Source organism: Drosophila subpulchrella, chromosome 2R, assembly GCF_014743375.2.
Source record: "Drosophila subpulchrella strain 33 F10 #4 breed RU33 chromosome 2R, RU_Dsub_v1.1 Primary Assembly, whole genome shotgun sequence".
In the NCBI taxonomy this organism is placed as follows: Eukaryota; Metazoa; Arthropoda; class Insecta; order Diptera; family Drosophilidae; genus Drosophila; species Drosophila subpulchrella.
The window spans coordinates 21394846-21407508 of record NC_050611.1 but is presented as its reverse complement, the minus strand read 5'-3'; the positions used below and the strand labels follow the sequence as shown (position 1 = coordinate 21407508).

Sequence of the window (12663 nt, the reverse complement as noted above, 5' to 3'; positions counted from 1 at the left end):
TATTATTCCAATTCATCTTTATTTGTATATGTGTATAGTTAAGTTGTATATTCTAGTTCATTAATGTATATTTAATATATGTTTAATACAATGTATATTTATAAAAAATAAAACAAACTACAAAAATATATATGAACACAAAAAATAAACAACGAACAACAATTATTCCGTCAACTTCTTCTCTTTTCGCGAATATCACAAAACAAAAAACGATAAAAGACGAAGAAATAATATGGGAAACTTAACGCAATTACAAACAATATAGAGATATAGATAGGGATAGTAGGGGTGGGCAGAGGTGGGCTCTGCTTGAAGAACATATCGAAAAATTCGTTGATATCACCTGACAAAAATGAATAACTACTTACAGTACATACAAACATATGCCGTGTATCATAGTGTAATTTAACATTACTCTTATTTACGATCTGAATTAGGGTAAAATTGATTTTCCTCACATTCTCGATAAGGTTTCTTGTAGTTCCCCTTCCTCACTCTCCTCCGAGGGATACAATACATTTAGTTTTCTTTACGTTGCAACATTCAGTAATTGTATTTTTGTTTTAGTTTCGTTTTTGTTTTTACTTTCAATAAACACATCACATCATATTCACAATTAATAATCATAATGATCTAATATATATGTGTAAATATAAATTAAAATTAACAATAATAACTATGACTTACAATGAAGGAGACTCTACACATAACTACATTAATCCATTTTCCCCTTGCTTCAGAAATATTTTCTGGCGTTATTTAGTTTCTGTTTCTGTTTTGTTTTTAGAGCGCCATGTACATGCGTCAAGTGAAATTGGTTTTCGAAACTATTCAAAAGGTTGAAAGGATCGCATCGAAATCAATGTATATATTGGTGTATATATTGGTTTGATGTTAAGGCAAATAAAAGTTTCGTTTCTAGTTTACAAACTCGTGCTATTCTACATGCGCGGCCAAGTCAACTTACATGCCAGTCTACACATACTAGAGGAGATGTCAAGTAGAACAAAATTCCGCTGAAATCCCTTATATGGTACAATGATTCTTCTATAGTGTCTATACGTTTGTAGTTAGTTTGCTTAGTAACTAGGATTTCTCATTTCCACTTATTGGTTTTGTATTTTTTTTTCACTTTTTAAATCTTTTTCTTTTAAGAACGTTTATTTTTTACACAAAACTTCATTGTTTTTGGTTTTTTGCCATTTCGCAGCTTATTGTATTACTCATTTGTCGTTATTATAATAAATGTTAGTAACTGTTAAAATGTCGACGAGTTTTTAGTTTGAGAATCTACGAGTATGTGTGTTTATAATTTATCTTTTATCTTTACTTTACTTAGTTAATTTTACTTTCTTCGTTTACAACTGTTCCACTTCCTTTCGCTGTCGTTGCACATAGATTTAAGGTCTGATTATAATGGACGGAAACTTATTAGGCATTCTTATTTGGAGTACGGGAAAGAGTACGTACGGGAGTACGACTTCCATTGTGGTCGAGTAAGATTTGCGGAGGCTTCGAAGAGAGCGAAGAGCTGAAGTTGAGTACTACTACGAGTGGTTAAGGTTAAGGTTAAGGTGCTGGAGTCAGTATCCGAGTGTTAGAGAGAAAGAGGAACTCAGGTGTATGGATAGTAGGTGATAGTAGATGAGAAAACAAATTTCCGTATATTATAGCCAGCCCTTAAATGTATATGTAGATAAATCTGTTATTGTTGAACAATTATTAGCTAGATGTCGAGTATTATTGGTGTTATCGTTATTGAATGGAGATATTCTTACGCTTGCCTCGAGATGGAACCAATTTAATATTACGTTTAACTATCCTGCTGCAATGGCTCTAGTAATCGCTTCACTTTAATTCCATTTTACCTTTATCCAATTCTGCCCTCGTTAAATTATTATTTTTCTTCTTTTACTTTTACTTTTTGTTTCTTTAAAAGATCACATTTCATGTTTAGTTGCCATTAGTAAATATATATATATATATAATCAATATATTTGTGTTAATGTATATATTTATACGTGTACAGACATAAATATATGTAGTATATATACATATAGTGTATATACGTATGCTTCTTGTATATAATAAGTAGTTTCCATTCTGCAATTTATTGTAATTGTTATTCTGTGTTGTGTTCCAAATACGTTCTTGAGTGTATAAAAAACCAAGTCACAAATCTTAATTACAACAGCGCCAACTGTAAACGAACAGTGAATCGGAAATAAGTTTGGATTCGCAAAGTCGCATATAGTGGGTATGTCTCTATATACATATATAGTGCTTACAAATCGTTTGCATAGGAAGATATAGTACGGTTCAATTTCGATTTCTGTGTGAGCTGTGTGTAGGTTCTCGTGTTACTTTTCATTTACTAGAGAATTCAGCTAAATGAGTAGTTAATTATACACTTTAAAAAAGTCTCCTCTTTGTTTGTTGTTGCAAAAATGCTTATTCCTTTAGATTTGATTAAATTTCTTGTTGTTTACCTCATCTCGATTTTGTTTATCAGTGATGTTTTTGATGCTTCCTTTTTGTATATAAAAAATATGATTTCTCTTGCTGTAGTTTTGCTGATTTATCTTGATCGTTATTATAAAATGTAAAAAAGGATTATGGTTTCTGTACTCTGTTTTCTGTTTTCTGTATCTGTATCTGATCTCTGCGTTCTGCTTAATAAAATCTCCGTATCGTTTGCCTCTCGCTTGTAGTAAATCGTTGTTGCAAAAATAGGACGTGACTGTACTTTTTCATCTTCATCCCCATCTTTATCGTTATTATTATTGTTATTGTTAAGTGTTTATTATTAGTTGTTCTTGCTGCTTAACTATGGCCTATGTAGATTCTGTTTTTGATTAATTTTGACTATTTGCCATGGAGAACGGTTTGTCAGGCTTAACCTTAGCTAATATTAACACTCCTCACTAAATGTTTATCCACTTTTATGTACCTTTATTCACTTTAATTTGTATTTTATTTGCATTGAAATATGGAACACTAGAGTTTAAAATAGTTTGTAACTAATTTTAATGCAACTGCGCTTTCCATCAATTTCCTCCTCTTGTAATATTAAGTTCAATTTTTAATTGCTAATTTTCTTTTGTTTCTTTTTGCATTTAACAACACTCTTTTTTGCTTCTTTCATTTTGGTTTCGTAATATTGTAGAGTCGTCACTCAATATTTTCCCTCTAATGCGTGTCACTTGATGTGTAAATGGGATGCTTACACGTTAAAGTCTTGCTATACGTACGAAAAAGTTCTGTAGAGTTTTCCTTTCTCCTCCCCCAAATAGTACTTTCGGTTCTTATTTTTGTAAATAGTTCATATCAACCTTTAATTTTCGTCAAAAACTTCCATTACTGCTTTGTGTCTCAATGTTTGTGTTTCGTAGAATGTGATTGTTTGAAGTTTTCTTTACTAGCTTAGACCTTTTTCAGACAAGTTCTGCTTGCTTTTGATTTCCTCCAATTTATCTTGGAGCATCGCTTCGGGAGTATTCATGATTGGTATACGTATTGTGTTGCTTAGGTTGTGAGGAGTATGCAATATAAGTATCTAGGTGAAGTGGAGTTGACAAAAACGAGTATTCCAATGGATAAAGTGGGTGACAAACTTTTAATAATAAAAACCTTATAAGGCGGGTTTCTCAAATCTCTGGAGAATTGAAAACGTCAATTAAAATGAAGGTCACAGATATTGAAAAATCGAAATTGGATGTTGCATACTTTTAGGGCCATAAATAATGTTTTCGGATCTCTGGAGACTTAAAAACGTGATTAAAAATGCCCATCAATAGGAAATACAATTTCTTAAGACATTTGTCTGTTCAGATATTGAATTATGAAATTCGGATATTACGTACTTTTGAGACCCATAACTATTGTTTTCAAACCTCTGGAGATTTCGGAAGAAACCCACCCCTATGACTTAACATACGTTTCTGGGAAAACGAACAGAGCTGCCCCCCCTGGCAGAAGCCCCTGGCAAAACCCCTTCTTCTAGATGCAGGTCGAAGGGGACGCCACTGTGGCCGGCGCCACTGTGATCGTGGTGGCCGGAATGGCGGCCACAGTGGTGGCCACCACCTGGCCCATCTGCGTCTGGTAGTGGTGGTGCCCCATGAAGGCGTGCTGCTGCCCCTGCGGCGGCGCCGCCTGGGTGGTGTACTTCAGCAGATGTTGCTGCGGGGCGGCCTGCAGCGAGATGAACGGCGTGCCCTGGATGGGGATGCAGTTGGAGTTGTAGTCGCTGCTCAGCACCAGGGTGGGCGTGGCATCGGTGTAGTAGGCGGGGGCCTTCAGGAAGGTCGCCGTGGCCGCCGGACCCTGCTGGTACTGCTGCTGCGGAGTGGGCATCGTGGCCGTCGAGGTGGTGGACAGCGTGGTGGCCGAGGAGAGGGTGGGCGAGGTGGCTATCGAGCAGGAGGACGACGAGGAGGCCGACGAGGGGGAGTAGGGCGAGCTGCAGTGGTAGGTGATGTGGGTTGGCTGTTGCTGTTGCTGTTGCTGCTGCAGATGTTGCTGCTGCTGCGCGTGTTGCTGCTGCGCATGCTGCTGCTGCTGTTGGTATATGTTGCTGGCCTGCTTGCTGGCGTTGCTGTGGTAGTAGTTGTTATTGCTGCTGTTGCTGTGGTAGCTGAACTGTTGCTGCTGCGGCTGTTGCTGTTGCTGCTGCTGGTGTTGCTGCTGCGGCTCGATGATGATCAAGTTGCTGGCGCCGTTGTAGACTGGTGTGGCGGCTGCTGCCTGGCTGGCTGTTGTTGTGGCCACCGGAACAGCGGGCTGCGGATCACTGGGACTGGTGATCATGGCCGCCATGATGTTGGCCGGCGGCAGGACAATCGGTATGTGGTAGTATTTACACTGCTTGCGGCGGCACTGGCTGTTGGCATGATCGCGGCAGACAGCAACACGTTGATCAATCACCTCGACCTTGTCATCTGGAGGTCGTGTCGGTTCGTTTTGGGAAAGCAGGAATAGAAGAAGAGAGTGGAGCGTTAGTATGGCATAGTTGGCGGCGGGCGGTAAGTTGGTTTGGCAGTAGAAAACAGTGAAAGCTCTTCCAAAAATTTATCTGTTCGGTAATTTTTGTTTCGGTAATAATTAAGTGATCTTTGCTGCGGCAGCTGACTTTCACACAATTTTACATGAGTTCTTATGAAAGTGAGTGGTGAAGACTTGGCTTCAGATTTAGCTGCCCGAAAAACAGAACCTCTCGAATATGTTTGTTCTGTACAATATTTCATACTTTTGTGTACTTTTGTGTGTGTAATTATCTTGACGGAAAGCCAAAACTAAAAGTATATAGAAAATCATCACGAAAATAGTCAACCATTTTATGTTAAATCAAATCGGCAGCCAATTTATCAAAACTAAATAGAACAACCTTTTGGTGTCTTCCTAACTACAACTCAGGATAAAATCGGAAATCATCTCAACAGTGTCTAGGAGAAGGTAGCACTAAAAGCGTTTAGATATAGTTTAGAAACGTAAGGAAAGGAAGGGAACGCATATAGAGAAAGAAAGGGTGAACTGAGGAAAAGGAAGAAACTTAGGCACATGCACTTACCTTCAGTTAAATGAACGAATCTACAATTTAACCGACTGCACATAGATCTATTAAAATCTTGGCACACCGGGAGGGTGTCCAGTAACTATATTGGGCATGAGAGTTTTTGTTGTGTGTTCAGACATAGTTTTTGTTTTATTTTTTGGGTATGGCAGGATGCAAACGGAAACCAATTCAGGAAATCAAAAAGAGTTCGTGTGTTTTGTGTTTTTTTTTGGTTTGGGAATTTTTTTATATTTATCATCGGTTTTCAGTTTCGAAAAAAAGAGAAGAGCAGAAAAAAGAAAAGAAAAAGAGCACAAATTAGTTATATCTTATAATATTGAAATGGTTCTCTAGAATGGTTAATGGTTGGTTAGAATAAATACGGTTTCGGTTTTACAATTGCTTGATGTTGGTGGAGTTCCAGATGTTAGTCGTAGTTAATAGAGCTAACTAGATATGTAGGTATAGGTATGTCTCGAACGTTCGTTCTTATCGGTTTCACATGATACATTTAATATAGATACTCGTATGTTAAGCTAGTTTTCTCATCGACTTAAATAATCTAAAAAAAGGCGGAAGATTCGAAATCATAAAATGGCATTGCAAATGAATCGAAAGGGGTTCGGCATTTCTGTAATCACAGTGTGTTCCCCGCAACTGTTTTTCTGTGGGTTCGTTGTTTCCGTCTTTTGGTGGGGATATGTACATAAATATATCTCGTGTGTGGAACTTAAATGCATAGCTGAGAAATAAAGTTTGCCACGAAATAAAACACTCTGTGGAAGCAGCAAGTATTCGATCAACAGAAACTGGGCCAAGAAAAGCTAAAAAAGCTTCGGAAGCGAAGCGCCTCAAAGAGCTATCTATGGATGGACTCACTCGTATATGTCTGTTAGGGAACTCAAAAATGCTCTGATCTCTGAACTGATCAATCTGATTGCTTTTGCTTAGGTTCTATTGGGGCTGTACTAGGCGGTAACAATTACATATCCTAATAGGCGGCACTAGAAATATAAGAAAAGAGAAGAGAGAAGAGAAAGAGAGATCGTAAAAGGTGGGGTTAATGTCTTTACCATCAAGTCGAGGCCTCGATTATATTTTGTGGGCCCTACGAGTGCGACACAGAAACAACCAAAGAGGGGGCGGGAAAAATCAAAAGCTGCCAAGCTGAACTCAAAGTTAGGGCCTCGAAGATTCTTCGATCCGCTAAGATGCTAACTGAAGCACACGAAAAGCTGAAGCTGAAGGCAAAAGCTAAGCACACAGAAATCGGCCAAGAAAGAAGCTCGACGGGAAATTAACGAGGATAAAAAGGGGTTTTCAAATCGATTCGACCGCTGCATACCTAATTATGTAAAAGGTGCCGTTCACTAGCATCGGACACTGAGTGTACAAGAGGCCCCTCTCCGGCTGGGCTACGATTTCGAAATATATAGAGAGAATACATGTTATATGGGGTAACATCTCTGTGGGGTGTGGGTGGGTGGTGGTATGGCGTGAGTGTTGTGTGTGGGTGGGTATTTGGTAAACAAACAACTGCTAACAGCTATGACACCCCGAGGTGTGTCCAGCTCATGTCTCGCGATGGATATTACATAGTATGGCCCATGGCTCCTCCTGACATCACCAACGTCAACGTCATCGTCTCGAGGCCGCGCCTTTGGCCCTGTTTGCTTGCTTATTTGTTTGCTTGTTGGTTCTCGTCTGAGGAGCGGCAGCGCGTTTAATTTGATTAACTCAACGGCCCACCTTATAAGACTGTCGCCCCGAAACCCAGGGTGTACGAATTTACACGGGAAAAATACTTGCTGCTCTCTAGTCGTGTTTTATTTCCTTTTCGGGGGATGGCCAAAGGGGTCAGGGGTCGAAAATAAAACTTAGCATCGGGTATGGGCAAGCGCTCATGCAGGAAGCCTACGGAAGTCGCCGTTAGTCAGGGCACACTGTACCTGGCCACTGGCATCCGTGTAGATGACACAGGAAGCGTTCAGGGGTATTTTCGGATTCGCTATGAGACCATATTTATTTGGCCAGAAAGCCGAAAAACATGCCTCAAATCCAATATGCGTTATGAGAGAAATGTTTATATTAAAATATATTTTTGTATGGGTGGATTTTGTGATTTGGTGACAAAAAATAGATAGAGGGAAAGAAAATGTGTCAACATAAAAGTATACATAATAGTTTTAATATCGGTTTTTGTTGGTTTTCCATGCAGCGTTTGTTTTCGATCCAAATCCGTGCGTGATTGTTGTTATTCATAAATTAAATAGATATAAACATTGGGTTTCGTTTGGTTTGAGTTGCATGCAAATGGTGAGAACATTGTTTTCATGTTTTTTATATATCATTGTTGATTTTTTGCGCATGTGTGTTAGCATGTAAAAGGGGTAGAAAAATTAGAGGAAATAATTATATTGTTCGTAAATCCATCGGAGAAATGAAAATAAATTAGTTTGCATTGAAAGACTTAAAATTAAGCTTAAGCTGCATATGCGAAAAACAAGCCTCAGACTTGTAATAACACCGAGTTACCCGTATGCCGGTCGGATTTTCCATCCTATCTTCCACCTCGTTAGCGGCCCTTGATTTCGAATTATGCAAATAAAGGGAAAAAGCCTCGAAAAAAAGTTTTCGGGAAAGAGGTGAAAATAAAGTTTTGCGGGCCACACGGGACACGAGTTAATAAATGTAAATGTGTGACACCACGCCCTCCGTGGCCGCCCACCATTAAAATAACAATGTTTTCGTGTTGTAATTACGGCTTTCGCCCCTGCAAACCGCACCCACCCACTCTCCCCCCGATTCTCCTAGTGTAATTAACTTGTTGCTGGCGGAAAAGTTTTTTCGGATCCCTGGCTTTGTTGTTCGCATATGCAAAAAGGCAAAACGCACTTAAACCTATCGTAGATTAGTTCGGGTTCGGTTCAGTTTGTTTCGGTTTTGGTAGGGTTTGGTTTTTAAGCTGGGTGGCGCAGCAGCAGCAGTCAAATTAGCAAATTATAAAAGAGTAGCATACTTTTTTGGTTGGTTAGTCGACGCTGCAAGTAAAGGGATTTGAATTATACTAAAATAAAAACGGCAATGAAGCGCAGGCTAAGCGGCAACTGAAAAAAGCAGAAAAAACAAGGATGAGTAGTGAAATAAAAATATTAAATAGTAAACAAATTAAAACTCATTTGGCAGCAGCAGCAGCTATTCACAATTTTTGAAGCGCATTTCAAACTTGTTACTGCGTCAGCCGTAAATGCTGTAAACGAGATAAAAATAAGAGGGTAAGGTAAGCTCGGTTCGGTTATCAAAAGCAGGGACAAATCGCTCCTCACAGGACATCACACAGAAACAAGGCAAATACTTACTACATACATACAAACAAGCCTGCAAAAGTCAATCAAAAATGGTAGATAGATACATGTACGGATATATATATAGAGAGGGGGAATATGCATAGGAGTATCAGATTTCAAAGAGAAACGCAAGAAAACTTTTACTAAATTCTTTCGGTTTACCAGTTTGCCTTGTAGTTGTAGTGTTTGTTTTATTTTTGGGGTGTGTGTGGGTGTTTTTTTGGGTGTATGTGGGCTATAGACTCTGGTTCTTCCAGCGCAGGAAAAGTTGAAGCAGTATTCTATTTGGTTTTAGATGTTCTCGTTCTCAAGCGATTCGCAGTGCCTTCAAAAGCAACTTCACCTAGAAAGCATCTCGCACTACAAACTTGCTAACTAAGTGTATGTTTATGTATGTGTGTGTTGGGGTGTGTGTGTACTGTGTGTGTGTGCGTGTTCGTTAAGTATCATATGGAGTATAGCCTCCTCTATGTTCAGCAAACAGTCAAACATTTTACATTGCGGATCTTTTATGATATCCTGCTGTTACGAAAAGAAAGAAAAAATTCGTTTGAAAAGAAACAAAAAAGAAGTCATGTTAATAACATTTTTTCTGGGCCACAAGTGTATTGTATATGTGTATGTGTGTCTCGGCGGGCTAAGGAGATCGGATGTCCGATCGAGCGAGAACTACATATATTATGGTGTGATCTCCGATCTTCCTTAGCTCCGCCGATCCAAGCGTTAAAACGACAAACGATTCTACCAAAACTAAAAAAATAGTGAGCATTAGACATACTTAGCATCTATATAGCAGGTATCAGTCTTCAGATATAATCATAGGTATACCGTTATGGGAGTAAACAAAAGCTCGGATTTTGGGGGCGGTGCACCAGCTTACCTTAGAAGTGCTTTCATATAGCTTTACCATCATACCACATGCCTCAGAAGCCATACACGAGTTATATATGTATGTGAACAAACGCAATGTACGAGTAGTAATATCGATCTCGAGAGCGAGCGAGAGAGATACATATATAGAGGGTAGAAAGAGACAGCCACTTGCAACGTCACTGCTTGATATTCATACTCATAGTCATATCGGAATACTTGCTACAAAAAAGTTCTGTTTCATTGAGCACATGCTGAAAAATTACAAATTACGCTCCAATCGAAAAGTCTCAAAAATGATGTGGAACACAATATTAAATCAAATTAAACACAAGAAAGGCCAACTAAATGAAAGAAATATCGGAGGTAATATCAGCGTACTTTCCCCCGCTTATTTCTCCGAGAAAGAGAGAGACGAGCGCTTTCGATGGGCGAACGAAAGAGTGAGGTATAGTGTATGTTCGAAAGAGACGACATTACTGTTTCTTTGGCGATGCTCATACTTCTTGTAATGACCTCAAAGAAAAGCTTCAAGTTGGGATAGATAATATTACATCGGAGGACTGACTGATTCAGGGATCATGCTAGTGAAGGATCATTATAGTTAGACTGAAAATCTTGAGGTTGTGAGAGTTACATCTAGAAGATAGAGATATAAAGTTGCTTGCTTGAAAGAGAGAGTCGTAGATTAAAATAGAGCAAAATGTTGGCAAAAACTTAAAATGGTTCGAAGCATTTTCTTTGAAAACATTACAAAAAGCGCTTAACTCTAGTGGGTATACTTGATATTGACATAGATATAGTTTATATTCCATACACAAGAACAGCTTTAGCCAAACAATACAGTAATATTTCTCTGGATAATCCAGCAAGCCAAGTGTACTGAGAGTTCTACCAAAGGAAATCGGGTGTGTCTGTGTGAGGTGTGTGTGAGAAAATCAAAAGGATTTTAGTCGAGCAGAGAGCACATTGAGTTTTACGTACGCCTAAACAGTTACCACCGAGGTTCATAAAGAAAGAAGCGTAAGGGGAACATAAATATCGATGAAGCTTGATTAACTTAGGTACTAAGCAAAATGAGTAGACCAACTTAGGTGTAAAATCATAAATATATCAAATCAAGTATGGTTCATAAAGATAATTAATTCAAGTTGAAACAGCCAACAAATAGAGAGAGAGAAAGAGACAACGCACAGCAAACTGTTGTATATGGATTAGTAGTGGGTGAGAAAGAGAGAATGTTAGTTTTGCTTTGATCACTTTCCAAGGTTCGAGTAAAAGAAGCCAACAAGTTGTTTTACGGTTTTTACAATAAAACGTATATAATATAATTTCAATATAATTTGTTTTGTCTTTATAATAATACGACTAATGTTAGCACAGATATAACATATTCATTAGTGTTCTTGCTTGTGTATAGATGTGTGTATAGATATATATATATTTCGACATATATATTTAAATGTAATGAATAATTTTTACTTCGACATTCTTGCTCTGTTACCAACTCTCTTATTTGATTTGACATGCAATCGGTTTGCCATACTTTTCGCTCACTTATCGTCGATGGTAGTGAAAGCGAGATGAGATTCAAATTAAACTTAGTTTCTTTTTCTCAAGTGTAATGTGTGTGAGATTTTGGGTTCGGCTACAAATTAAAAGGAGGCAACTAGGTGGTTCCACTAAACTATATCTTCTATTGGACGGTACTGTACTTCTATCTATTGAAGAAGGCTTGAAATCCCACTTTACTATGTTGGAATGGACTGTGGTTTTCTAAGTGGTACGTTTTCTTTTCATTTTCGTATTTTCTTTTGTATATTAAAAATCAGCCTAACTCATGGTTATCCTAGTGTCAACTGACAATTCATTGCTATATTATTGCATGATAATGTTAACATACTGCTTTTGTTGTCTGTCTGTTTGTTTCTGTGATTTTTGGTGCATTGCAAGGTTTGAAAAAGCGGAATAAATAATGAGCTCTCAGATCTGAAATGCAAGTTAGTTATATCTTGGCGCCATGCAGTGGTAAGTGGTGTTTTGGTTCGTTTTTAGTTTTCGTTTTTTGCTTTAGTTCTTAGTTATAGAGCGTTTTCTAAACATTTTTGCATAGTTCCTTTTTTGTTGAAAACATTGTTAACGAAAAAATTAACCATACGACACATATAGATAATGTTATCATACTTTTAGAGGCAAGACATTGAGATATATGATGAATATAGGTATACTTTAGTCTGGTTTAGCTGGCTATACGTATATATATATGTTGATTCAATATTGTTTTCGGCTGCCATGTTTAGTAAGCATCTTTCTTATCAAGTATATAGAGTAAGCCAAGCATTAGCTGGCCATAGGCATATAAGGTAATGTTTAGATAAATGGTATATTCAGATTTTACAACTAATTCTCTACCAATAGCGTACTCATTTTGCTTGCCATTATTCTAAGAGCTAAAACATATAGAATGAGATGGATTTACGGAGGGAGTAAGATCAGATTTATATCTTTGGGAAGAAGCAATTGTGAGGGAAAGCAGGTCAAAGGGGTAAAGTCAGGCAGTCCTAAGAATATGTGGGTGTTTCTGTGTCTGTGTAAGGGAAATAGCGGGAATTGCTCGAATCGCTGAAATAATATTCAACTAAAATATTAAATCAAAAATTCGACAAGCTCTGGGGAGAGAGAGAGATTTAAAGAAAGAGTGCTGCTCTGCCCAAAAGCGCTCGGCAAAGCTTGTGTTTTGTGGATCGGGATCTGATATATTTTATGTATATCAAGAGAGTACGTATAAATCAGAGGTGAGATGTAAAAGCGGCACAACAGAAAACGATTATCAAGTGATTACCGAAGTAAGTAAATCAAATAAAGTAAAATACCAACACACAATAATATATA

At 38.0% G+C, this 12663-nt stretch overlaps 1 protein-coding gene across 25 annotated transcripts in view; it reads right to left on the bottom strand.

Annotated features, from left to right (window-relative positions):
* LOC119549356 (protein muscleblind) overlaps window positions 1-12663 on the bottom strand; it is a 183194-nt gene continuing 170531 nt past the window's right edge. For 9 of the 25 annotated variants that reach the window (XM_037857364.1, XM_037857365.1, XM_037857367.1 and 6 more), the window contains 3 exons: window positions 7504-7562; window positions 5570-5654; window positions 1-4940 (listed from right to left, as the gene is read on the bottom strand). In XM_037857364.1, the coding sequence (XP_037713292.1) occupies window positions 4000-4940; window positions 5570-5654; window positions 7504-7562 (1085 nt within the window). In that variant the 3' untranslated portion in view covers window positions 1-3999. Of the gene's footprint in view, window positions 4941-5569; window positions 5655-6433; window positions 6559-6590; window positions 6970-7503; window positions 7606-12663 lie in introns of those variants that run through there. The other 16 variants (XM_037857369.1, XM_037857370.1, XM_037857377.1 and 13 more) reach the window with 9 other exon arrangements.